This window comes from Maniola hyperantus, chromosome 19 (genome assembly GCF_902806685.2).
Source record: "Maniola hyperantus chromosome 19, iAphHyp1.2, whole genome shotgun sequence".
NCBI lineage: Eukaryota > Metazoa > Arthropoda > Insecta > Lepidoptera > Nymphalidae > Maniola > Maniola hyperantus.
The window spans coordinates 11,159,986-11,187,913 of record NC_048554.1 but is presented as its reverse complement, the minus strand read 5'-3'; the positions used below and the strand labels follow the sequence as shown (position 1 = coordinate 11,187,913).

Sequence of the window (27,928 nt, the reverse complement as noted above, 5' to 3'; positions counted from 1 at the left end):
TAAATGCCGAGAGCGCCCTAGGCAAGCACCTCATAGGGGCCCACTCTGCAGTTCTGCACCCCCATAGTGTCAGAGATATGAGTCTTCAAATATCTTATTACGAGATCATAACAGGCCCTACAAAAATAGAAGTTCGGATAAATAGCTATAGCTACCTAAGTATACTCTGATATTAAACCTACTAGAAGCTATTAGGTACCTTTTTAACTAAATAATAAATATTAGTAGGTACTAATAGTTTGATTCCTACAAATACTAATCCTAGTATAGTCATAGAAAACAGCTTATTGTTGTAACAGTTAAATATTGGTAACTCAAATACATAGATAAAAATTACAACTCCTAAACAAGATAGATTGCTGAATTCATTCTTCTATTTGGCTTACTGTACCTAGTTATTGATTACGTTAGAGGCACGTGACGTAGTTAAATAAATAAATAAATAAATAAAACGTTTATTTTTCAATCATCTAGTTACACACATACATGGATTTGATCTTGAACAATTTGCGTGCTTGTTGGAATAAGCATATACAATATTAAGAATGTTACAAGATCAAGAACTGGCTATCCTAGCTAGATTTTAGATCTGTGTTAAGGATAATTTTAAAGTTACGTGTCGTGTGTTTGGTTGTTTGTAGTTTGTACGTATGTCGGTTCATTAGTTCCCTTATACTTGGAAAACTACCCGTTATATTTTGATAAATGCATACGAAACCTATTCATCATCGACATACATTAATAACAATTAATCTTTCTTTGTTCACTTTGTGCACGATGCAACCTATTTAGATATAACCTAGGTACATAAATAAATTAAGTGTAAGTACATAAACATTGCAATATATTATTTGCGTAATTGCACTTGATCTTTTGACACAACTGAGTAGCCCGGTTGGCATAGGTACATACTCGTAGATACAAGATAAGTAAAGGTTGGATATCTCAACAGCCAAAGGGGTTTGAATATATTTTACTTAGTATGGAGGTGGTATGAAGCCTGGCGTACCTACGTCCTACATGTCCGCCACATTATTTTTTTATTTTTTATATTAAACTAGATGATGCCCGTGACTTCGTCCGCGTGGATTAAGGTTTTTAAGAATCCCGTGGGAACTTATTGATTTTCCAGGATAAAAAGTAGCCTATGTCCTTTCCCAGGATGCAAGCTACCGTTGTACTAAATTTCGTTAAAATCGGTTGAACGGATGGGCCGTGAAAGGCTAGCAGACAAACAGACGGACAGACAGACAGACAGACACATACACTTTCGCATTTATAAATTATAATATTAGTATGGATAACGGCCATGTATAAAACCTTTTTATTTTAAAACCTGCATTAATCAATAGAACAAACCAGTCGGTAAAAACAAGTAGATATTGTACGATGACAAGACAAAATCTTCCAAAGTATCACGTTTCCGAGAAATTATAATAACTATCAAAAAAAAATTATCAAAGTTGTAAGTGTGGTGGTTAGACTTCTGTAGGTAGATGCTGTACCTAGTACCTACTGATGACTCCACCAGTACGACTTTGATAGCTTATATCTCGGAAACGTGACACTTCGGAAGAATAATATATCTTACTAGCTGATCCCCGCGGCTTCGCCCGCGTAGATTTAGGTTTTTAAAGATCCCGTATAGCCTATGTCACTCAGGAATAATGTAGCTTTCTACTGGTGAAAGAATTTTTAAAATCGGTTCAGTAGTTCTAAAGATTACCCCCTACAAACAAACTTAACGACATTACCTCTTTATATAATACAACGGGCCGTGCAGCAGAAATCGTAATATTTTAATTTCGCCATAACTTCAAAACCAAACGTCCAATTTTAATCATTCAAAGACCAAATATTATCTCCATAAACTGTTCTTAGTGATAAAATCATTTATTTTGATAAGGATTAATAGCATGAGTAAAATAAACGCGTTTAAATGTAGTCCAAAAAAAATTCAAGATTTTTAAATAAAAAAATGGTTGTTGTGCCTCACTCGACATAGATGGGTATAGTGTGTCGCGGACTTTTTTGTAGATATTTATAAGATCTACAATTAATTAGAACATTTTATGGTTCTATCTTTTATAGTTTAGGCAGCGTACGCAAAATAAGTAACTTTTCTGGTTGATTTTTTACACCTTGTGTCCGAAAAACCCAAATATCTTACGGAACCCTATTTTTTTCCAAAATAAAATATAGCCTATGTTACTCGTGGATAATGTAGCTTTCGAATGGTGAAAGAATTTTTAAAATCGGTCCAGTAGTTTTTGAGCCTATTCAGTACAAACAAACAAACAAACAAACAAACAAACAAACAAACAAAGTTTTCCTCTTTATAATATTATATATAAAAATAAAAATAAAAATATAAAAATAAAAATAAAAATATAAAAAAGTGTAGATACAATATATTTTGTTTGTATTGATGCCAGAGCGTAGCCGCTATTTTGGAATAAAAATAAAATGTTGGACTACTGGGTAGGCCAAAATCTTCAAAGTCCTTTACGCGGCATGGATGAAATTGGCAGTGCAGAACACTAGTATTTTTTCTAGGTAGAAGAGGTTATCCACGCGAGGTAATACTTACCTACTTAAATGTTTCTAGATTAGGACTGCGGTTTAAAAAACAATGGTAAAAAGCCCCGAATTTATCATTTCGGTAGCTGTCCTCACAACATTTTTCATTGTGATGTCCCTCATAAAACAAAAACTATTGGTTATTGAGCTATACGGCTAGTTTTATATTTGAATAGTGATAGTATTACCTATGACAAAGTAATTTTATAATACTACCTAGGTACCTAGGTACTTAGTTCAATAACTGATAAGTAAAAATGCATGTGTCCTCCTTTCATTTTGGTGACTGTGTTTATCAAAAATATTTTTGCACAACTCTAGCTTCCCTCTAGTAGGCCTTAGATAGACACACTGAAATTTCTAACTCTCTACCTTTTACGGTTCATGAGATACAGCCCGCTGACAGACAGACAGACAGACGGACAGCGGAGGCTTATTAATAGGATCACGCCGGATAGTGCCAGTTGGATGGGAAGGCAACGGGCGAGTTTTCACGCAAAATGTCACCCCTTCAAGGCTCAGACTAGAGGAAAGACTGTTCGATTGTAGATTCATATTTTATTTATACGTAACAGTGTATTTGCTGAGCATAGTGAAACCACAAGTAAAACATAACGCAATTCTTATCTCGGCCAGAACAAACGAAGTTATCAAGACGACGGAACAGTGTGCCGGGTGGGAGTTCCACAAAATTATTCAAATGACTTCACTACTGCGTTAATCGAGCTAACCTCAAACGCATCGAGAATCGCGAGCAAGCGAGTGTGAGTTACCACCGAAGCTAACCAGCCCATACGCGTGTACTCACCGTGAATGGCGTTTATTATTTTTGTTAAGTTGGCGTCGTGATATAAACCAACCAAATTTAGAATGAAATTTCTATGAAGTGATTGTATGGAAGCAGCTGTCTATTAAAATTAAACTGGTTATATCTACTGTCTATGTTTATGTTTTGAAATCATCGTCTTTGTAGGTAAAACCGGTCAAGTGCGAGTCGGACTCGCACACGAAGGCTTTCGCACCATCGTACAAGATATTTTAATAATTTTTTGAGCAAAACTGTAAGTTAATGACAACAGCGTCATCTATATGTGATTTAGAAAACTAATTAGGTATGTTTATGAACACATTTTTAAAATTATTTTAGAGCCTAGAAAAGTAAATTAAAAGTAGTTTTGACTGCACAAGACTTTTTACTGTTCCCCTATAATATTAGTTTAATTAAGTGCCATGGTCACACAAAAGTTAATTGAAAATCATCATCATCATCATCATCAATCCATAGCCGACCCACTACTGAGTACGGTTCTTCTCGCAGAATGCAAATCTGACAAGTACGGGTTTTCCTTCACCGTTAAAGCAAGGGATATAATATTATTATATTTCCTTAAAACGCAAATATAACTCCGAAAAGTAAGAGTTGCATGCGCGGGATTGAACCCCGGACCCACCAACTAGGAGACCATCATCTTCACCCCAAGCTATCACCGCTTAAATGAAAATAAATGTCTTTATTATTAGTTCTCACCCTACTCTCACTGCAAAAATCTATGTGACAACTTATGGATCGCGTTAGCGTCGTGGTTACTCGATTTACTTCGCAAGTTGTCCAAATTTGAAACTCACACTCACCTCATGCTTAAATCGACCAATCACGTGCGCTCACGTTGTCACTTTCGAATGCGAGTCGGTAAACATTAGTCGGTCCCGAGGACGTAAAAAACTTGCATTCACTATTTATGTTTCTCCTACTTGGCACTAGATGGCGCTGTTTCAATTATATACAAATCGTAGTTAACTTTTACGCGATCGAATAGGTAGGAAATCTCCCACTAGGCACACAGAGCGGCACCTGCAACGAATAATATCGTATCTCATTTTTCGTAACTTTACAGGAGAGCGCGTCAAATGTTAAAAAAAATCTTATTAATTTCCAAATAGAATTAGAAATTTAACTTAACCTTAACAATGTTTGTCAGCAAGGTAAAATCTACACTTTCATATAAGTTACTTATATAACATATATATAAGTAACTATACGTATACTATATATATACTTATATAACACAAAAAAACAATAAAGCTCTTAGAATAACAATTCTAAGTGTTATTGTTTTTTGTGAGTTAAGTAGGTAGGTACATACAGTTATTTTCCATAGTACGTAATCTACACTAATATTATAAATACAAAATTTACAAAATGGCATTGTAATTCAGAAATACAATTCAATGTATTGCTTTATTAACTAAAAATATTGTAAGTTCACATACAAAGCCTGATTTACGTTTGAACAAGACGGTATCTTACATTACAATTTTAGTTACCTACGTAATATTATTGATAGCCCCCATAGACAAGTATGCGTAACCAAATAGGTACCTATGTACCTATAAATACCCATTTTATTATCTCTAATGGATGCTGACTGCGTTGCGAATAAAATCGCAACGCGACTTTTTAGAGAAATAGGGGTGAGCGCAAAAAATAGCATATTTGTTCACTATGCATAATGATTGTAACTCAAAATTACTAAAATGTGAGTTACAATGTTTTTCCTTGCAGGTGTCGCGAGTAAGGCTAAGGTTGAATGTGGAATTGGGTATGACGCGCTTTATGGCGAAAACAATTTTTTTTTCCTATTTCCCTATTTAAAAAACAAAGTAGTTAAGTGAAATAAATCCATTCCTACAAAATGAAATTAAATATGTATTTCTATTTGGACGATTTGTACTTTGGATTCAAGCACAAAGCAAAATAACCGCCTTTGCACCCTAGCATAATAATCGTTTTTCCACTAGTTTAATTCTATGTATAATAAAACTTTTTTCGTACCACTTGCTCAAAAAAGTGACATTCAATGCCACAAAAAGCGTACATAACAATAGTCATTTTTAATCTGTTAAAAACAGGGAAAGAAAGTTGTACTGAATTTCATTCATCCCCTAGGGAGAGAATGTGATTTAAATTTGGAATACTTAGGTACCGAAATTTATACTGAACTTTTTTTTTTATTTTTATTTATTCAGATACAAGATAGCCCTTGACTGCAATCTCACCTAATGGTAAGTGACGATGCAGTCTAAGGTGGGAGCGGGCTAACCTGGAAGGAGTATGGCAATTTTTATTAAACCCATACACCTTTGGTTTCTACACGGCATCATACCGGAACGTTAAATTGCTTGGCGGTAGGGTGGTAAGTAGCCACGGCCGAGGCCTCCCACCAGACAGACAGACTACATCTCTGTTTTTTTTTTAATTACCAACATAAAGAATGTTTAACAAATCCAGAGAGGAGAGGAGAACCGTGCTCTGTACCTAAGCCGGCGGCGATGGGTTGATCATGATGATCACTAGGTAGGTACTTATTACTATAATTTTATTTATTTATTTTATTTTATTTATTAGGAACACACACAATACATTAATTTAAGACAAACTACGACAATTATATATCGCTATAATGATCGGTGAAGAACCTATAGTCCGCGACAGGTCGAGATGGCAATCGGGGTATGAGGCGGCGGGACGCCCCGCACACACGCACGTCACCCGCGCTCGCCCGCACCGGGTTAGCGCCGGGGCTGTGCGGGGCGTTCCCTCCCCGATTGCCATTTCGATCTACACCTACCTAGTTATAGTCGCGTAGGTACTTAGGTACACGTGATTAGAGTTTTAAATAAGGTATTACATCTGTATCTAACCAACAGCTGGTGCGTGTTGTGTATACTGGCAACGCGTTCGAATTACAAATTACGGGTACGTACCTACCCGTAGTTTGAATGAATACAATGGTTAAGTGGGAATCAAGTTCTAACAAATTGATCTTATCCATATATTTTCCGTTTTTTTTTTAAGTTTTACTCACGATGTAAATATTATATCTATTGTGCTATTGGGATTTGGAACTTGGTTACTTATTTAGGTATTTGCTTTTAATGAAGTTTGTAATACCTATTTTGAGTTTGGGTTGAAAGGAGTTTGAGTAGGAACCTAAAACCACACTAAAACTATGTCTGGAAAATGGAAATAACTTAAGGTTTTATTTAGCCGTTTGCGATTTGACCGAGGAACCCTAACCGATGCAATCAAATAAAACAGTTCAATCGATCATTGGACACATCGCAGTACAAGTAAACGACAGACACTTCACCCGTTTATTGCGAGTGCTAACAACACTAACAACTTCAAAATCCAGGTCGTTAATCGTTACATTTATTTGATTAACCTTCGCACAATCAAACGGAAACAGATAATACCTACAGGATACTATATAACAGTGCTACAATGATTCAGTGAAAGTTATATCCAAGCTGAAACAGTGCGCTGACGTTCTAAGAAAATAGAGATCCTTAGATTTCCTACATCATAATGGATTGCAAAATTGGTAAGCTACTTTGACTAGGATGTATACATGACTGTACCGCTGGACTAAGATGGTTCGTGGGACATGGTGTGGGTTGCGGGACATTGACTTTGGCAGCCTTGCTTATTATGTCAACAGTACTGTCACCCTCCCGCAATCGGGGTATGAGGCGGGGGGACGCTCCGCACATCGCCCACGCTATCCCGCACTGGGTAAGCGCGGGGCTAAACGGGTGTGCGGGGCGTCCCCACCCCGATTGCTATGTCGACCTGTCGCGAACTCTACATACTACCTATTTTAAATATTATGGTTGTTTCAGTATAGGTGTAACTGTATAGTGCTAGATTTTATTCATGCAGTCGAAGGAAGTATAATTTATAGCCTAGCCTCATCATAAATGCTAAAGTGTGTTTGTTTGTTGGTTTGTCCTTCAATCACGTCGCAACAGAGCAACGGATCTACATGATTTTGCATGGTTATATGGGGAGTGACATAGGCTACCTTTTATCCCGGAAAATCAAAAAGTTCCCACGGGATTTTTAAAAACCTAAGCCCACGCGACCGAAGGCGCAGGCATCAGCTAGTGTAGCTCTATTAGTGAAAGATATTTTCAGTATCGGTTAATTACTTTCCGAGCTTACCCCCTCAAACTTTACCTGTTTATATTATTAGTGTAGATTTAATTACGCAACTAGACCGTGATAGCCTAGTAGTTAAGACATTCGCCTCCTATTCGGGAAGTCGGGAGTTCGATCCCTGGTAAGCACCGGCTGTTCCCAAGCACCTCTATCTATTCGGGAGTCGCGTGCGTTTTAATTTCTTTACTGCTCTAATGGTGAGCGACGAGCGTCGTGAGGAAACCTGCATGCCTGACAGTAATAGAATAGAATTATTTTTTTCGAGTAAACTTTTAAAAGTGATTTTGAATCGTCAGGTAGTTTAATTTACCACTGGTTCGAAACGCCGTTCCTACTGAGAAGAACCAGCAAGAAACTCGGCGGTTGCTCTTTTTAAGTTTTCAATTTACAATATTAAGTATTATCTTACCATACTATACGTGTACAAGTTCTCCATAATGTTCTCAAAGTGTTCTCTAGTGTGTAAAGTCTACCAATTTGCACTCGGCCAGCATGGGGGACAATCGCCTAAACCCTTCTCATTTCGAGAGAAAACCTGTGCTCAGTAGTGGGCTGGCTGATGATGATGATGACTTTTTAAAATACGAATGTATGAGCTTTTCCTATCTGGAATTTTACAAAATCTTGCTTGTCTACCTACCTAATGCTTTATTTTTCAGTTTTACTGCTAGCGATCGCTGTGACGTCATGCGCCTGTTTGCCCGAGCCCGCGGGCCCCTGGACGGTGGAGCCCAAGTGCGCGTGCGGCCGGATATACATGCCCGTCTGCGGCACGGACGGCAACACATACACCAATGAGTGCGAGTTTAAATGCGCAGCTTCATTTTACGAGCACTTCTTTGGAACACAGATGTATATTAAAAAGGAAGATGTGTGCGATGAACACGATACAAAGGGGAAGAATTTAAAAAAAAAATTGTAAGACAAATCAAAGGAAAATGACAAAATAAATTATTAAATATGATTATGCTGTAAATAATACTGTTTTAAAATAAATATAAGTAACGTATTTTAAGTGTGTTTTTTATCACCATACTTAGCCTATTATTTTAACTGTATAGGAATTGTGAAAGTTTCATCAAAATCAGATTGATTTTATACCTAGTTGTAACTTGTGAGTTCTTATATTATTACTACTTGTATAATGCACCTAATTATTAGTCTGTTCGTAATAATATTATCCGTTTTATATCCTATTATGTAATGAAATGATACCATTGGCATTGATATATGTGATAGGTAAGTACCTACCTACCTACAAATCAAGTTGATAAATTATATTACATACAAAACACCTTGGATTGGAGTAAATATGTAAAAATGAAGTACCTTTTTTTTATTCATTATTGGCAAACGCTTGACCGCAATCACACCTGATGGAAAGTGATGATGCGGCCTAAGTTGGGACGCGTTTACCTAGAAGATTCACTCTTGTTTTAAAGATACCCGGGTTGTAGTAAAATGTTTATTCATACAAAACACCTTTAATTAAAAAACATACTTAAAAATAATAATCTATTAAATACAATTAAGTAATTTATAATAACAAATGACTATGAAATACAAAATCAAAGTTACCTCTTTGATTTTGTATTAAATTATTATAAAATAACATAGAACAACTGTTACTTCACTCCACCAACATGTTTCCAAAAAGTACCTATTACTTATGTAAAATAAGTTAATAACTCCCTGTCTAAGCACCTCTTATTGTAACCAGGTCATCAGCCATTGATAAACCATATTTACACAGTAAATATTTAGTTAGTATTTTGAGAAAATATTTTTGCACTTAGCAATATTTCCATCTTACAAAGCATATTTTATAAAAATATGTATAAAACATAAAAAATAGTTATGGTATTTATATATATTTAAAACCATTATTTTATTGCAACAACGCTTTTTGTATCTATCTTTTTGTAGATCCTAACATGTCATGATACCATCATGAAACCAATCTTGCATACTACTAGTATGTACATTATGCGGCTGATAGTAATGTACATTGATTTTTAGACGGAGATAGCAGATTTCCAGAGCGTTGTCCCTGTCATTGAGACCGACAGAACGTCATATAGGTATGAGTGACTCTAGAAAGCTGAAATGTCATTCTAAAGGCCAATGTACATTACTTTCTGCAGCATACTGTACTTCATACTAAATCCTCCAGTCAACTGTCTAACATTCATGTATCTTGTAATGTTAAAAATATTTTGTACTTAACCATATTTTACTGTTTTTAAATTATTACAGAAGTTAATAACAAATTGTACATCAATTTACAATCCAACTAGCGTTGCTATTAATTTCAATTTTCCTATAAGTTTGCACAATAAACTATTTGCTCTCATAGTTTTGATGGCATAAGCTCATTTAGTGTAAAGCCCTTCCTCATAAAGTCCACTTTATAAGCCTCACTAGGTAAAAAGCATTCCAGAAACATATGTGTGATGAAACCTGTGATTCCCCAAATTTTGTGTTTACCATGCAAAAATAACGGTAAAGGCATTTCATTGAACATAAAATGTCCATGGTTTTCTTTATTACAGAATACTGACATGGGCACGGAAAAAATTTCTTCCACTTCATGTATATTTGGATGTAAATTTTGAATGTCTAAGTTCTCAACAAGACCGACAACGGGGGTTATCAGCATAGTCATGTCGCGACTATGTACAGGGGACATATCAGACCAAATCTCCACATCTTGCGTACAAATACCGATCTCCTCTTCAGTTTCTCTCAAAGCAGTCTCAACCACCCCTTCAGCCTCTTCCATTTTCCCTCCCGGAAATGACACTTGACCACTGTGAGCTTTTAAATTCGAAGATCTAAGGGTGTACAGTAAATGTACTTCACCGTTCTGGACGAATAGAGGCAACAGAACAGAAGCCTTATACAGTGGCTTCACTCCCGAATGCATAAATGCAGGTAACTCCTTTAATTTCGCTATACATTTATCTCGCGCTGCATTTGATAGTAACACTTGGGGTGATAGTGACATAATACACTCTTATCAACTTTCTGTAACAAATACTTTTAAGTTTTAATGAAAAACTTTGGAAAATTGAACTTTGACTCTCTTCATATCTTTCATATCAACCACCGACCAGAAATAAAAGATATCAACACAGACACCAAGAACACCAGTCACCAAACAAAAGCAAAACACTTGTCAAAATCAGCTGTCGACACAGACTAAAACATCCAAATCGAAACCGAAGGGACAGGAAATCAGCAGCTGGGTAACTTTAGAGAAATAGAAACTATACCTAATAATATTATAAACAAAGAGTTTAATAATATGTAATCACTACCTTGAGGAAAGCATAGGCTGTTGACAGGTCAGCTCTGTCAGCTGCAAAGAAGTTGGAAGCAAAGAATTTGCAAGTAAGTACTACTACGTAGTACACCCCTATGTCGATGGTCAGATGATGTTAATCCTCTATGAATCGGAGGCATATCGGAAGTCTGTGTCTGTGATGTCAATGTCAATCGGTGATTCGAAATCTTGTGGAAATCAGTGGAAATCTCATAGGGAAATCTTTTTTCTGGTCGGTGATCGAAATTATAATGAAATGAAAATTGGAAACCACTAAAAAGCAACTGAAAAGCATTTGAAAAGTGAACAAAATCAAAAACTCAAATAATTTATGAAATCAATAATCATATTATTTTTCTGATTGGTGGAAATTATGATGCATAAGATTGTTATAATTACAATAATTTAACAACCTTCATAATTTACGTATATTGTACGATCGCTGACTTATCTAGTATCTACTGAAAGCACTTATGAATACTGCAGCGTTTGGTCTGCAAAACATAATTTCGCTAATATCACGCGAAAGATGTATGACAAATTTGAAAAAGTTTCGTGTGCCTTCACTGAACAAAACAGGAAAACCGCCTTCTGCGACCGCTGCAGTTCTGATACCTCTATGCAATATTAAAGATCGGACTTCTATACTTTATACTGTGAGAGCTACGAATTTGAGAAGTGATAGTGGACATATATCATTTCCTGGTGGGAAGACTGACAGAAGCGAGTCGGCTATCGAAACAGCATTACGAGAAACCCAAGAAGAAATAGGATTATCACCAAACAGAATCGATATATGGGGCTCTGGTGAGCCTGTACCAGGTAGAAAAAACAAAATAATGATCTCACCTGTAATAGGTTTTATTCAAGACCTACAAGAATCTGACTTGTGTTTGAACAGAAGTGAAGTAAGCGAAGTATTTGCGGCTCCTTTAGAAATATTGTGTGATCCAAAAAATCACTTTTACACACAATTTAAAAATGGTTATATTCTTCCAGTGTTTGCTGTTGAGGAGTTCAAGATTTGGGGTGTCACTGCTTACATGACACACATATTCTTAAGTTGTTTATTGCCAAAGGATATTTATAGAAATGATTGGATGAGGAAAAAAATAGTTATTCAACACTGATATCAGTTAACTGTATTTTTACAGTGAATATTTTAAAATGACATATTACTTAAATTAACATTTATTATTGTCCTGTTATAAAAACTTCTTGTTATATTTGTATACAGTTTATTTCAAAGTACAAAAGCTACATATCACAAGCAACAATAGTTTTATTAAACTATCACTTAAAGTGATTATATTATTATAATTATAACATTGCAAAGCAATATTTAAATATTTAGGTACCTACTAATTAATCTTACTGGAATAATTGAGATTCCATAGCCATGCATTCACGATCTCTTCTTATGTCTTATATAATTTCAACAATCTTCAATCTTATGTCTTATATAATAATAATATTATAGTCAATGCATCTTAGTATATCCTGCAATTCACAAGTGTACGTCATAAACTTTATATGGTTGTTGTATATGTAAGTGTGTGTGCCTGTTAGACCAATGAGCGAGCAAGCGCTCTTAAATGCAGCATTCAATTTACTTCAATACAACTTAAATACAAGAGTGAGTCACACACACTTGTGAATTGCAAGAACACATTGTCTGCGACATGTTGAGATGTCAATTGGGGTATGAGGCGGGAGGGTTGCCCCGCATGTCACCTGCGCTTGCAGGTGCACACTACACTGGGTTAGCGCAGAGCTGTGCGGGTATATGCTTTTAAATAGAACTTTGAAACAGATTGGTCTTTAAAAAATCAATAAAAAAAATCCAAATTCAAAACAATCATTAAAGGAAAAAAAGGAATATAAAAATGAAACACAAATAAAAAATAATAATAATATTTTATCCAGGTTTATTCCTTAACATTAAACATTAAATCTAGTATTAATATTTTATACATTGTCCAATTGACATGTTAAATGTCTCTCGCCCTTGTCTATTGTGTACTTTTAATATTAAATATTAATATTTTCTAAATAAATTAAACAATTCTCAAAATAATCTATTTCTAATGCTGCGGCCACATTTGTGGAAAATAACATCTGCAAACTAGGTACTTCTCAGAATGACATGCCTGCTAGCTCTTTGCAACTGTAACTTTAAATGTTCTTTGTTTTTTTTAATGCTTTGAGAACCATCTGTGCTGCAAAACGATTTCATCTTACTCCAAATGAATTTTTTTGCCAGTATTTTAATAAAATTGCAATAAGTGGCCCCAAAGAATTTCGAAAAATGGATTTTGAAAAAAAAAAAAATTACCAATGAATGGTCAGGTGGTCAAAATGTAAAGCATTTTTTAAGGAGGTCAACAAAATCATAAAACTTGATTATCAAGTTGCATTCTAAACGTAAAAGATAAGTACTTAAACTACCTTTAAGGAAGGTAACTTTGAGGCAGGCAAGAGCACTCAATATGCTATATATATGTAAAAATAAATAAAAGTAAATAGTGGGTGTCAACAAACATTACAAATGGTGTTTGACGATAAAGAATAATTAAAACAAATGAAATTATGTTTCTTTTTAAATGAGCTAGTTTAACAAATATCTGGCCAACATTTATTAATTAATTAAATTGGTATACATATTATGTAGAGAAGAAACATTAAATATAAAGAAATATGAATACTGAATAAGTATAAAGACCCAATCAAAAATGTAATACAAAAATATGTCTGAATATTATTATTCGTTGCGTTTGAACACAGACCTACTCTAAAATTAAAAAATAACAGTTTTTTAAACTATAATACTAATTCTATTGTACCTACACTTATCAAAAATCAATGGACTAAAATTCATGCTATCCCTTTTCAATTAGAATATTGTGAAAAGGATGGCATTATGTTTAATCAAATTAAACTTTTCAGTTTGATAATAGAATTAGCACTATAATATACAAATACATACATAAAATATATAATGTAATAATACACTGTAAGTGTATGGTGTATGTTTCAAATGTGATAATCATAGTCAGTTAGTAACAACTAAAAAGTGTTATATCTCCATCAATGAAAAAATCATAAATTAAGGTTATAGTAATATATCTTACCAATAATGGCAACAATCAGCTCTCGCAACAATATAGGATGACAGACACGTGGAAACAATCAAACTTTCATCTAAAGGACTTACTAAATGCCACAAATGTGTAGTGACCGACTTAAGTCGTATCAAAACTCTAGTTTCGACCAAGAAGTAGACGAAATTTCGTTCTCGGCAAAAAAGTTACACAAAGGACAAGATTTATACAAGATGTACTTATAGATGCTTTATATTTAGTACACCGATTGCGGTAAAATGACAGCTACAATGTCACGATCGCAATCACCTTTGATTGGCTGTCACTCACTCACTATTGGCTACATAGCATTGTTGCAACAAGAATAGCATAGATTCAGCCAGTCACAACAATTGCGATTGTAATAATGATTGATGCCGGTTTTACAGAATCGACTTACAGATATCCTTTTAGTTTCTAAATAAAAGTTCACCAAAAACAAGATTTTTAGGTAATGTGATTTACAATTTCACAATATTAAGTCAATTTTGTATCCTAATGGCATATAAACACTCATGTCTTTTTCTAATAACTCACAGTTTCGGCCAAAACTAGAACAAGTCAAAAAAACTTTGCGACAGCTGAAATCTGGTTTTGGTCGGTCACTACGATCAAGTTTTTATAACAACCACCCATAACAATACCATACTCATTGTGAAACAAATTTCGATTGCACCAGTCCATTCAATCTTTTAGATTAATAATAATAATAATAATTAACTCAAAACTGTATTACAACAATGTCAAAAATTATACAAAATTACAAAAATAGTTTTGCCAGTGCAAAAATATTTTGTGGACCATCTTTTAATTACGTCACACGTAAACATGTACGGTCTTACCACAAAAATTATAAACAAGCGTTAAAAGCGTGTTTATTTTAAACGTGACAGATTTCCAATGCAAAAATCAAAATGTCAATTTAGTCACAGTTAACCTTTTCTTTGTGGTGGTTAATATTGTCCCGTGCTTGTCGTATGACATAGTCAATAGATAGTGCTTCACCGAAAAGGAGGAAGTTTGTAGGAAGAGGGTATTATCACAAAAATTTGTGAATGTAAACATTGGATCCTCGGTACTGTGAACCATATTAGGCGGATCCAACCGAAAATGATGTACGGGCCCTCACATACCTCCATACTTTTGAACAGCTGACAGTAATTTTATTAAACTAAACTGCTTGTTAGGTTGACGAGTAACCGATAGTCCTTTAAGCAGCAGTTTTTGTGATTAAGCACTTCACATATTTATTATCTTAACTGTCATATTCGTAGAATAACAAAAACATAACTCTGCTTACGATTTGATAAGTCGCTGAATTTTGTATAATGATGAGTGATGACAGATCGTGACTGAATTAATAAAACCTGTCAACTTCTCTCTCTTTCTGGTTTCTTGAAGGCATTCCGAACCAGTGGTAAAACAAATTTATATTTCAAAAATAATTCTATTTCTATACAAAATATTATGATGAGTGCAAAATTAATATCACTGGTTAAAATCTTTAAAAAATCTTAAAATTGTGTAGTAGGATGGCCTGTCAATGTTTTCTACAGGCCATTACGATTTTAAATTGAAGTCCCCCCCCCCCCCATGGCTACCTATAATTGGTATGATGATTATGTCAAAAATAAATTATTTCTTAGTTACTGTTAAATAGAGGGTATCCCAAAATTCGTAAAATGCATGTCCACTGTTAGTTTTAATTTTGAAACCCATTTTAAATTATTTAAGTAGTAGTTAAAAGTATGTCAAAAATTTATTACGTCACACCTATGATTTCGTACAAGCTCCCTTACTAAGCAAGCGTTTTGACGTTTGATAAGAAGTCACTGATTTGACTAGTAGTCATCATCCCTATTTCGCAACATAGCAAACTATTGGCCAATCAAAAGTTTGTGGTCTGCGAGGGTCTGAAATAATCGTAACAATTAGAATGTCAACTTAAGCCTAGTGTACCGAGGTAGGGTGCGAGTCACGTCACTGCTCGGAGTGGTTGTGTTCGTTGACGTCGATGGGGATGGACGTCGTGAACGTGGGCGTCTCGAGTTCCTCGTGTTTCTTCATTTTTAGCGCCTGCAAATGTAACATGGGGTATTATTTCCTTGAACGCAAGAAATTATAGGTCTATCGATTACCTGAAATGGTTCTTGAGATAGATGCGGGAGGGGTGACGGCGGTCGCATATTATCAGAAATTGGGTATTTGACTCCCATTTTTTTATTACTGTATTATAAACTAGAATAAAAATAATGACGTAAACTGAAAAAACTAATTAAATCGATCAAATAACAAAAAAGTTATAAGCATTTAAAAATTTCTGATTAGACCGAGATAACGATATAGCATTTTGACGTCACACCTTACTAATGCCATAGTAGCTTCGTGCGGTTTCATACAAATTTCCGTTTTGCGAGAAAGGGATAGAAGATCCTCCCACTCCAAAATTAAAATGCCTGTAACTTTGTAAATCTTTGTTGGATTTTAATATTTTTTAAGCGTACGTCATTATTTTTATCCTAGTTTATAATAAAGTAATAATATTTATCAAATTCAAAAGTAGGAAAATACCCAATTGTGTCAAAAAAAATTTTGACGCACACTCAGCTCATACATTTTGAACAACTCTGCAGACAATGTAATTTTGCCGGATCGGATGTAGGTACGCTTCTGATATTCGCAAAGTGAATGCGACAGAAAATATCTGACTCTGATCATATTATTTATCAGTGATAGTTAAGATGCGGCCATCCTCTACTCACGACTCTTCCACCTCGAAGCTACCTCAGGTACCGTTTCAGGTAAATCGTAGACCTAGTGAAAGTACTTCAATCTGTTTTCAATCTCATAGAAGAAATTGAAATTAATTTGGAATTTATTGTTTTATGTCCAATGATTTTTTTATATACATGTTGATGTAGATTCGGACGTACCAAAATAAACTTGCATTTCTACCAGAGCGTGAGCGATGCTGTCCCATTTCGCACAAAGCCGTTCAAATTTAACAAAATCGTTTAACAACTTTTCACAATAATTTATAACCAAATTTTCACAAAAAATTCACAATTTGTTAATTTTAGTAAGTTCGAATCTACATTACTCAGTGTAGTTGAATTACACTGACAAATCATGCTGCGTTTCACAAATACAGAACAGGAAAACATTTTACACTAAAGGTAGAGCTTCCTTGATGCGTTGAACACAGCATGTATGACGCAACATACAAACGCAAAAGTCGAATACTATCCATCCATACTAATATTATAAATGCGAAAGTGTGTCTCGTCTGTCTGCTAGCTTTTCACGCCTCAACCGTTTAACCGATTTTGACGAAATTTGATACAGAGATAGCTTGCATCCCGGGGAAGGACATAGGCTACTTTTTATCCCGGAAAATTGAAGAGTTCCCACAGGATTTTTAAAAACCTAAATTCACGCGGACGAAGTCGCGGGCATCATCTAGTTTAATATAAGTGTGCCAGATAGCTTGGTGCAAACGCACGTTTCGTCATACGCAACGTACGTGGTCGGTGTTCCATACGTACCAAGGAACCTCTATCTAAAACCAAAACACAAAATGTTAGACAGCATATTTGTCAAAAATATGCTGTGTAAAAAGTTATCACATTGGAACCTCAACCAACAATATTAAATAGTAAAATGGAGACGTCACAGGCTGTGGAATTAACCACGAATACGAAACGACTCAAAATTTAAGGGTATTTTAAATTCTAATTGACGTGCTTTAACATTTTTTTACAAAACAAATGTCAAAACCGTCACTTAGTATCTAAGACACCCTTAAAATTAAGTGGCGGTTTAGTATTCTGTGTCGATAACCCTAAACAAATGCTAAAGGTGCATTTACATGTCCGCACGAGGGGCGAGTTCGCGCATAATTTCGAGTAAGGATGAAATTATGCGCGACATAATCGATGACGTTAAGGTCGCGGCCTCGACAATAGCAGGAGGCGGAGACAGACCGCAGAGCAATGATACAATACGCATTCATTTATATGGTGCCAGCCATGGATAACAGCGGAGAGGCGGGACAACAAAGCTGCACTGTAAATTTAAATTAATCTGTATTGAATCATCGTCCCCGCTGCCGCCCCGTCCAAGGCTGTCGTCGAGGCCGCGGTCTAATGGCGAGTGGCATAACGAGACGGGATAGCGAATATGTAAATACACGGTAACAAGTACAGTTTGACCCTTTCTTCTAACTCACAAATATATCTAATATTGGTAACATAAGGGTGTTGAGTGAGCTTCGCAGGAGTTGTCAAGCCGTACCTGATGCATTTGAATAAGGCAATAATCAATCTGTCAATAAGCGATGTCCCGTGAGATGAGAGTACTATGGTGTAACACATACACCTCACCCTGCCATGTCAATAATATTATAGACATTAATGTGTTGCTTTGTATGAAGGCGAGGTTATTGCGAGGCGTAAAATTGACGATTTGTAAGCTTCTCTCACACGCACCACTTTTCGAAGGACCACAAGTTTTATGAGAAGAGTAGATTTCTATCAAATATATTATAGAGCTCCACTATATAAAGGCATAGCTAGCAAAATACTTTTCCAATAACTGAAACTCCGCTATCCAAGATGTTAAGTAAAAACTTAGATTTGATCCCCGCTCCACATGAAAATAATTTTGTTTTTTTTAGTAATAGCTGTTTATGGGTGGTTAGTTTGCGTTTTATTTTATGACATATCGATAAATTTCAATTTTGACCTGTGATCTAAGTTCTAATAGATTTCTTTGTAATAGAAATATAAAGGTTCCCGTCAGAAGTTGCGAATCTTAATCTTTAGTGAAAGTTTAACTAAGACAGTTCCTGAAGTAGGTCTACTATTTAACCAAGACGAGAGGGAGGTTTCTAAGATATGCGGTGCGGAAGGGGTGACACTTGACGTAAAGAGTCGCCGTCACCTTTCCTGCAATGCGCAACTACCTTAGGAACCATGTCATTGAAGGTAGGCATTATAGTATATGAATGTCATACACTCTATTCATATAAAGAAGTTAATATAGAACTCTCTCTGTTACGTAATCCCATATAAATGATAGAGATGAAAATCTCGTGGGCGTTAACCATTTAGAGTCCAGTCAATCACAAACAAAACTGTTTTCGAATAGAATTTCGAATGTTTTTCAAAACATTTTCGAATTGAATTTCATTTGAAAACATGTTTGTGATTGGTCAGTGACTCAAAACGGTTTGTATGGGATTACGTAACTGAGAGAGGCATATACTAACTTCTACCCGTGGATTGAGTATAGTAAAAAGGGCCCATCCATAGAAAAGCGCGAGTATTATTTTGTGGCACATGTGAGTTAAGCGTTACGATGTATGTACAAACAGTCAGTTGATGACGTCACAACCACGCAACGTACCGTCGCGTCCGGCGGCTTTACGTCCTCTTTGCGTTGCCGCGATAGCGTGGGCGACATGATCAGACCCTTAGACGATAACTGCAGGCGATAGGAATATAACATGGGATAGAGTATAGCGTACTACGAGGGTAGGACAGAAATAAATATAACCGGAAAGAAAAAATCACATTAAATTCAAAAAAATACTAAATAATGAAGCTAGAGGCTAAGATTGCTACACATAATACTTTAACATCAAAATAATAAGGAATATAGAGATTTCTAACAATATTTCAAACAATAAATAAAGAATAGAAAAGTTGAAGCGACAGGATACAATAGGGATCCACACTGCCAATTTATACCGACAGGTGGCGCATAAGCGAACCGACCATATAGGTAGTATATCATCTGTGGAACCGGCTATACTGAGCTGTCAAACGCGATAATTTTAATTGTACGGGCTTCCAGGTGTCATATTATATCTTTAAATAATTCACGAAACAATCGTATATTGTATAGATATCAACAATTCTCAGCAAAGTTAGCAAACAAAATGAACAAATAATATTGATTTGACATTGACCGGACCTCTTGTGGCGCCCTTTGACATCAGTTTTGCCTGTGGATCCCAATTGACTAACTCTAAACATATGCGCTAAAAAAGTAAGTCGATTAAAATGCTCGCACGTAATAAGCAACGCTCGGTTTCTATAAGTCACATTTCAACATCTATCACAACTATTCGTCTTCTCTGAATCCTTACTGGTTTTTTGACAAAATATGTCAACAACATCTATATACTACACACTAGATGGGGCATTTCGAACAAACTTTGCGGGCTGTAACTCGCTTTTGTTTAACTTGATGGTCCGTGTCATACAAATTTCGCGACACAGACAGTTTTATAGAACACAATTTTCGTTCGGAATGACAAATCTAGTGAGTAGTACATAGGGGTCATTGAATGTGGCACATGTGGTGGCAGCTCGTCCGCAATAATGTACATACCTGTTGCAGCTTGTAGTGGTTAATAATGTCCTGATCGGCGGGGCAGCTCTGCGTGAAGGCGTCCAGCTGGTACATGTGGTACATGTAGCGCCAGAGTGCGCGGAAACTCGTCTGCAACAATGTACATAATATTTTTTTTAATTTCCCATAATACATGGTGTAAGTAGAATGAAAAAAAAAACGAAGTCAAGTGATAGTACTGATGATTACGTGTATATAGCACAAAAAACCGCGAAAAATTAAAAAAAACTATGTTTTCTAAAAGTTTACTATGAATTGTAAATAAAACATCTGACTGACACTAGAGGTGAACGAACATTGCGTAAATAAGTGCCGCGGGGTCAGTGCCACGTCGTAGGCGGGGCGGAGATTTAACACCGAGTTTGCACGCTATACATTGCGGATTTGAAAAATACTAAATCACAAGTATAAAAGGCAAAATGGTTATTGGTATTGCATTGTGTTTAGGTAGTATATTAATAGCGCTAAGTTTTTCCTAGCGTTTTAATTACACCCTAATTTGTACTTCAATGCGGAAACACCCGTAGAGAGGATAGCCGGAGAAAACACCTAAATGATGAAATAAACACATGCCAAGCCAAAAAGTAAGGAAGAGGACATGGTTGATATGAAACTTTAACCCTCTAACAAATAAACCTGGAATAGCGGTGGAATAGTTATACTCTGTTTTGTCTTTCTTTGTCATCAGTAATTTGACATTTGAAGGCAAAAGACAAAACAGAGTATAACTATTCCACCGCTATTTCAGGTTTATTTGTTAGAGGGTTAATGTTTAGAATGCTTGAAATGAAGCAGTGTAATGTGTGACGCTCACCGGTATTTCGAAGTCGACGAAGTATTTCCCGGCGACGCGGATGTGTTGGAGGCGCGGCATCAGCTCGCAGTCGAAGCAGCACATCGTGTCGCCTGTTAGGAATCTGTGGATCCGACATTGATATGGATTAGATACCAGGAAGGTAAATTGTCTTATGACTAAATTATTGAATTGAAATTTTATAGTAGGTACTCATTCTAAAATTTTACGGATTAGTTCTACTGTCCTATTCCCCTTCCAAGAATGTTAAAGCATACAAGTATTATGTACCAAATTGTTCCAGGTCACATAGCGGACGGACACACGCTATGATTGGCTGAGATATTTTCGCGCCATTCAAAAATAAGATTTCTGCGCAGGCACGTCAGTGTAACTTATAAAAATAGTATGTAGTACTGCACAGAAATGATCGCTTCCTCGCCGCTGGCTGATGGGCGCCCACTGGCGGGCTCGACCTGGCTGAGCGGCGGGCGTAAGCCAACACGGACTTACCACTTCGCTGCAGGCTGCAACTCCGATCGCACTGCAGCGTGAAAACACCGGATACGACCACTGCAGCGTGAAAACACCGGATACGACAACAGCCCGTACCGACCCGACCAGTGGTCACACACAGCGACTCGCCTGTAGTTGCAGGCATGGTTGCAACCCCTGAAGAGGGCCAACGCCTTGACCAGCTACCCCGGGACCCTAGAGGGTCCGCGTGGAAGACCAGACGAGAGAAATGGTCGTACCTGGTCCCCCTGCGCTCAAGCAGCGCGTCGATGCGGCCGAGGTGCGCGCGCAGCGCCGCCGACTTCTGCTCATCCTTGCGCACCAGCACCAACTTCAGCTTCGAGTACAGGTTCTCGATCAGCGACGCCACTTCTTTGTCCTGCAAGCGAAAACCAACACATTCTTTAACATTTACAAAACCAAGTACATATAAAAGTCGAATCACGCACATGCGCACAAAAAAAGCAAACGAACACGACTAAAATAAGCCAGGTCAAATATGATCGCAAAATATCAATGCATCATTATCAGATAAGAATGAGTAACCGAAAATGAAAAAGCTTCTTCTGTAAAGCAAAAAAAATTTGCTATCCTATCCTAGCGGATCCTATCTTAGCGGTTGTCTACGTCATAATAGCTATCTGCATGCCCATCCCGATGCGTTCTGTAGTTTGAGCTTTCAGCTGTGCATTCATTGATCAGTCAGTCAGTCACCTTTTCCTTATTATTCAAAATTAGCCCAATGAATATTTACAATACATAAAATTATTGTACAATCAAAATGTCAAGTCTGATGAATTAAATTGCATTGCATAATCTAATCAATATACTCACGTAACTTAAACCACATTAAAATCAAATGATTAAGTATAATAATTAAATTAACGAAAGTGTTTATTGCCAGTTGCCAAATCCATATCGCTTTCCCTGCTTAGACAGGTTTGATCTTCCTTAATGGCGATACTATCGGAACTGGTATACTGAACGATGTAGTTATAGAACCTAATAAACAAGTTCGCAATGTGACATAACGATCGCTAAACGAGGAAGATTAGAAATCTGATACAGATTGCATAAAGTAAGGTGCGAATAAAACCCGGTCTCATAAATGCCGCTATTTAAGTAAATCACAACTCCAAATAGTTTCTTTATTAAAATTGGCACTAATAAAAGTCCACCACAGGAAATTGGTTCGATTTGAAGGTGGGGGGGGGGGGCACCAGTAGAAGTCACTAACAAGTCACAACTTCTGACGGAGGATCTATCATCTGCCTGACGAGCGTTCCCTCTATAAGCAAAGCAAACTTTGTGCCCACAATAGTTATAAATATTAAAACCATAATATTATTTTCTGAAGTAAAAAATGTAAGGAAGGCAATTTTCATGTACTGTTTTTCCTTAACTTTTTCTAAACAAGTAGCTTCTCGCTGAAACGCGCAAGAGGCGCACTATACGCGGCCTATACGACCCTATTACCGAGAACTGACAACGAAATCCAGCCGAAATGGTTTCTGCGATTTGTTTATCTTAATTTAGCTAAATAAAACTAAAGTATAAGTCACAGCCGCGTGCCGTGTCATCCATTTCCGCAAAGAAAATTTTGAAAGGGATGAAACTAATTTGCCAGTTGCCACGTCAATAGAATTTGTAAGAAGTAAGAACGTCTCACCTGTACGAAAAGATTGTGTCCACCAGGCACTGATTTCATGATATGCCGCTCGATTTTCTCATTTTCAAGTATGGCAAGACCGTTGTCGATGAGTATGGGCGGATGTGTCGCTTCGAAGTTGGTGCGGAAGTCTGGCGGAGGCTTTTGCATGTCCACTGTTGTCACCTGAAAATAATGTTAATCTACCGTCAATCACAACAAATTGATTAACACGACTTTACCTGGAGCAGCTGACACTGGACACCCCGCTGACCCACTTCTAAGGTCCGCTGGGTGATTACGTATCCTCGCGACAGGCTTGCAACAGGCGTAAATTTCGCGATCATTGCTGTCAAACGTCCGGCTAGAGAGAGAGACAGCAATAGCCACAAAGCAGAATAAGAAGAGAGACAGCAAATGAACTGTCGCATTGCTACTGCTGTCGCGTTTCTGTCGCTACTGTTTTACGTAATCACCCCCCCCGGTCTCCACCTAAGCGGAGAGGAGAGGAGATGCGTTCAATCGACCAATCAGGTTCAAAATAGATGACGTGAAAAAATTATCACGTCATCTTTTGAAAATCGGATTGGTTGACTGTACACATCTCTCCGTTCCGCTTAGGTGGAGACCGGGCCTTATTCTTTGTGGCTATGCAGCAGGTTCTCGAATACCCTGTATCACTTTGACCATCTCCGATCCATTGTAGTCGCCACCACTTTAATAGTTCCTTGTCAAAAATGTGGCCGCCAGATACAGGAGCACTTTTCTGTAGAAAGTTTTTTTCTGTAGAAAGGAATTAGAGTAGCTTCTTAGTGTACACCATATTTCCCTAGGTGAATGCTACGTTTATACGAGTACAATGAAGCGACGCATTACTCGCATATAGTAGTCCCGACATACTGCTGGCATAGTCTACAGATGTCTCATGTCTGTGCACAGAAGCACTTAGCACGAAAGTTCTGACTAGGACTGCTATTGCATATGTTGTGATTGGCTGAATTTATAGTATTCCTGTTGCAGATGTGCATTAGCTAGATAATGAGAAAGTGTCACCAATCAAACCGTTTGGTTGTCACACAGCTCTGCAGTCTCTGTGATAACTGGTAAACCACGGCCTACAACTTGTGGTAGAGTTTGTGTTCTTATTAACATGCCCACATTTAATTAGTGGGTTGTTTTGCAAAGGTATCTTTCTGATCAAGCCACCAACACAAGATCTATATCCTCAGTATTATGATAAACAAATAGTAACTAAATCGGTTTCTCTTACTTTTAGACTGATGGTTTTAAGTTCTGCCAAGAGGTATAGGTCCATGAAGTATTCCTGGCAGAATAGACACGCACCCTTCCGCCTGCCATCGATGGTTGATGCCTGTAAATTAAGAGAAACCCAAAGTTAATAAAAAAAAATACCACACGATATTGCGGACATAAAAGGCCGTGGGGCCTTCGATCATAAAACAGGCGATAAAATTATGTTTGTGCAGTTAGTTTATAATTTACGAGTATCCTATGACGTCAGCTTTCCGATATCTCTGGTAGTTTTATGAGAATCCCTTTAACAACACCTACATTCTGGGACATGATAGAGCATGTACTGAACGACTGATGAAATTAGATGCAAATAATTGACGCTATCAAAATCCTATAAAAATATAAAAATACAGCATTTTTGAATTCAGTAATGGGTACGCTGACCATAATCTTACGTGATGGAAATTAACTACATGTACATTGGTTTCTTTTATTCGATGACAAGTTAGCAGATTAAACTAAAGTAAGCCTTTGACTGCGATCTCCCCGAGTGGTATATGACTATGCAAGATGGAAGCGGGCTAACTTGAAAGTGGTATGTCAGTTTTATTAAATGTATACCCTTTATGGGAATCTAAGTACAAGAATTCTTGGCGGTAGAGATGTCCGGCAACTGAACAAATTAATCTAATAATAGTCTGATAAATAAATCCTTCACTTATGTTATATATAGTTTTCATATGAAAATCTTCTCACATTCTGCCGCAATGACACACACACATAATTCTTATAGTAATCAGAGATCGCGATCCTGGAAGCAATTTTCTACGTCAGTCGAAACTTAAGATGAAGACCTTCATTGAATTTTCATGCACCCATTGTTTCGTGACACGATGCCCCGTGACTGATCGTACGACTTACCTACCTAGGGTTTAACAAAAAGCATTTACTTTAGATGTACCGACGTGGTATCGACATTGTCAACTACCTATTAGAGTCTAATATCAGTTGTTAGTTTACCATATTTGCTATGAATTGCAAACAAAACGATCAAGGAGAGAAGCAAATAACATCTTCTGTTGTGCAAGAATCACTAACGTGTTGCTGGCTTTAAAGTTGACCCCTGTGACACGGGCTTCATAGGGTATTCCATTCACAACTGGGTGATCAAAGTGGGACGAAGAGTGGAATCATATCACCTGAAGATTAGCATAACAGCGGAACGCCCAGTATGTCGTATTTTTATTTACTTTGGTAGATTTATGTAGTTGCTGTCGCCTTTAGTTGACCAAAATAAGCTCCTGAATTCTATATCAGCTATTTATGCTGGAGCTTATTTATGTGAGATTTTCAATAGGTCTCTCAATTAGAAATCTTTTCAACTACTACTATGACAATATCATATCTACGAGTATATATAATATCAGTTCTTTTAACAGACTGTTACTTTCATTCAATTCGATATCCTTCAAGCCAAATATCTATATGCAGTACTTTGTAAACGTTTCAACAATTATTGGGATAACTGACCAAATATAATACCGTTTCTCTTAGAAATATTCTATGCTTACTTTTCCGTAAGATTAACAACTAAAAGAGAAACACTATTGACAGTAAAAAGATTATTAAAAGAACGGTAAAAACCGATATTACGAGTTTAGTTATAGACGTTAGTAATTGTCGGGTTTATAATAAATTAAAATGCCGAGGAACAAGTTGTAGTAACTTTTACTTTATGGAATACTGAACGATTAGTGAACGGAGCTTTTCCTTGGGCGGCATAGAAAGTAATCACTTGTTGCTTGGGTTGTTAGCTAATAAATAACGTGATTACGAGCCGTCCCAGGTAAGTGATTTATTATTGTTGTGACTTACCGTTTTTAGGGTTCCGTACCTCAAAAGGAAAAACGGAACCCTTATAGGATCACTTTGTTGTCTGTCTGTCTGTCTGTCTGTCTGTCAAGAAACCTACAGGGTACTTCCCGTTGACCTAGAATCATGAAATTTGGCAGGTAGGTAGATCTTATAGCTAACATTTGGGGAAAAATCTGAAAACCGTGAATTTAGGATTAGATCACACAAAAAAAAATTGTGGTCATGAACTAATAATTAGTATTTTCAACTTTCGAAGTGAGATAACTATATCAAGTGGGGTATCATATGAAAGGTAACCTTCACCTCTAAATTCTAAAACAGATTTTTATTTATTTTTAAGCATCAGTTTTTGAATTATCGTGCAAAATGTCGAAAAAATACGACTGTAGTACGGAACCCTCATTGCGCGAGCCTGACTCGCACTTGGCCGGTTTTTTTTACAGACTCTGTACTGCAATGTATCAGCTAACTAACTAATATGATCTCTATGTGTATTCATTTTTCAAAGAAATAACTAATACAGCTCAGTAACCCGAGAAGCTGATTTTCATTTCTAAGCGATGTCTATAAATCATTTAGATGATGTCTTAGATATTTATTTTCTTAATCACCTTCGCAATTAATGCAATTCAACAATATGTTTAATTGGTTTCTTCATATTTCTATATACTTTTCCTTTTACATAGTGATTCATAAGTTGTCTGTACTATGTATTCGATTGCTCCATATTATTTGCCTAGAATCTAGATGACATTTAGCTCTTTATTCTGATTTTCCGAACTTGATATTTTTGTTATACCGTCGATCCTTAGCAACTTCTTTTATTCTTCTACTAGAAGATGTTTGCGACTTCACCTGCTTGAATTTAGGTTTTTTAACTTTCCGAGATAAAAATAACATACATATGTCCTTCCACGGGATGCAAGCTATCTCTGTACCAAATTTCGTCAAAATCGGTTAAACTGATGGGCCGTGAAAAGCTAACAGACTGACAGACAGACAGACACACTTTTGCATTTATAATATTAGTATGAACTAGCATATGCTCGCGACTTCGTCCGCGTGGACTACACGAATTTCAAACCCATATTTCACCCCCTTAGGAGTTGAATTTTCAAAAATGCTTTCTTAGCGGATGCCTACGTAATAATAGCTATCTGCATACCAAATTTCAGCCCGATCCGTTTAGTAGTTTGAGCTGTGCGCTGATAGATCAGTCAGTCAGTCAGTCACCTTTTCCTTTTATATATTTAGATTAAAGATTAATTACAAAGGACGTTGCGATACACTTTGGAATATGCCTTATCGTAAGCGTGTCGTAAGTCTTGACCGTATCTATCTATTTAAGCGTACTTCCGGTACCCTTCCCTTTGTTAGA

At 36.5% G+C, this 27,928-nt stretch overlaps 3 protein-coding genes across 4 annotated transcripts in view; 1 reads left to right on the top strand and 2 right to left on the bottom strand.

Annotated features, from left to right (window-relative positions):
* Window positions 1-9,039: 9,039 nt before the first annotated feature.
* Window positions 9,040-10,708, bottom strand: LOC117991208 (mitochondrial coenzyme A diphosphatase NUDT8-like). Its single transcript, XM_034978758.2, has one exon. The coding sequence runs from the start codon at window positions 10,587-10,589 to the stop codon at window positions 9,933-9,935; it is 657 nt and encodes a 218-aa protein (XP_034834649.1). The 5' UTR covers window positions 10,590-10,708; the 3' UTR covers window positions 9,040-9,932.
* A 381-nt stretch (window positions 10,709-11,089) lies between these two features.
* On the top strand, window positions 11,090-13,032 carry LOC117991209 (mitochondrial coenzyme A diphosphatase NUDT8-like). The gene has a single exon (XM_069505183.1). The coding sequence runs from the start codon at window positions 11,381-11,383 to the stop codon at window positions 12,035-12,037; it is 657 nt and encodes a 218-aa protein (XP_069361284.1). The 5' UTR covers window positions 11,090-11,380; the 3' UTR covers window positions 12,038-13,032.
* Clic (chloride intracellular channel protein 5) overlaps window positions 12,808-27,928 on the bottom strand; it is a 66,246-nt gene continuing 51,125 nt past the window's right edge. Inside the window, exons 2-8 of one of the 2 annotated variants that reach the window (XM_034978755.2) lie at window positions 24,692-24,793; window positions 23,443-23,607; window positions 22,013-22,152; window positions 21,279-21,381; window positions 20,444-20,554; window positions 19,454-19,531; window positions 12,808-16,123 (exon numbers count right to left, since the gene is read on the bottom strand). In XM_034978755.2, the coding sequence (XP_034834646.1) occupies window positions 16,028-16,123; window positions 19,454-19,531; window positions 20,444-20,554; window positions 21,279-21,381; window positions 22,013-22,152; window positions 23,443-23,607; window positions 24,692-24,793 (795 nt within the window). In that variant the 3' untranslated portion in view covers window positions 12,808-16,027. The remainder of the gene's footprint in view (window positions 16,124-19,453; window positions 19,532-20,443; window positions 20,555-21,278; window positions 21,382-22,012; window positions 22,153-23,442; window positions 23,608-24,691; window positions 24,794-27,928) is intronic. The other variant, XM_034978756.2, reaches the window with a different exon arrangement.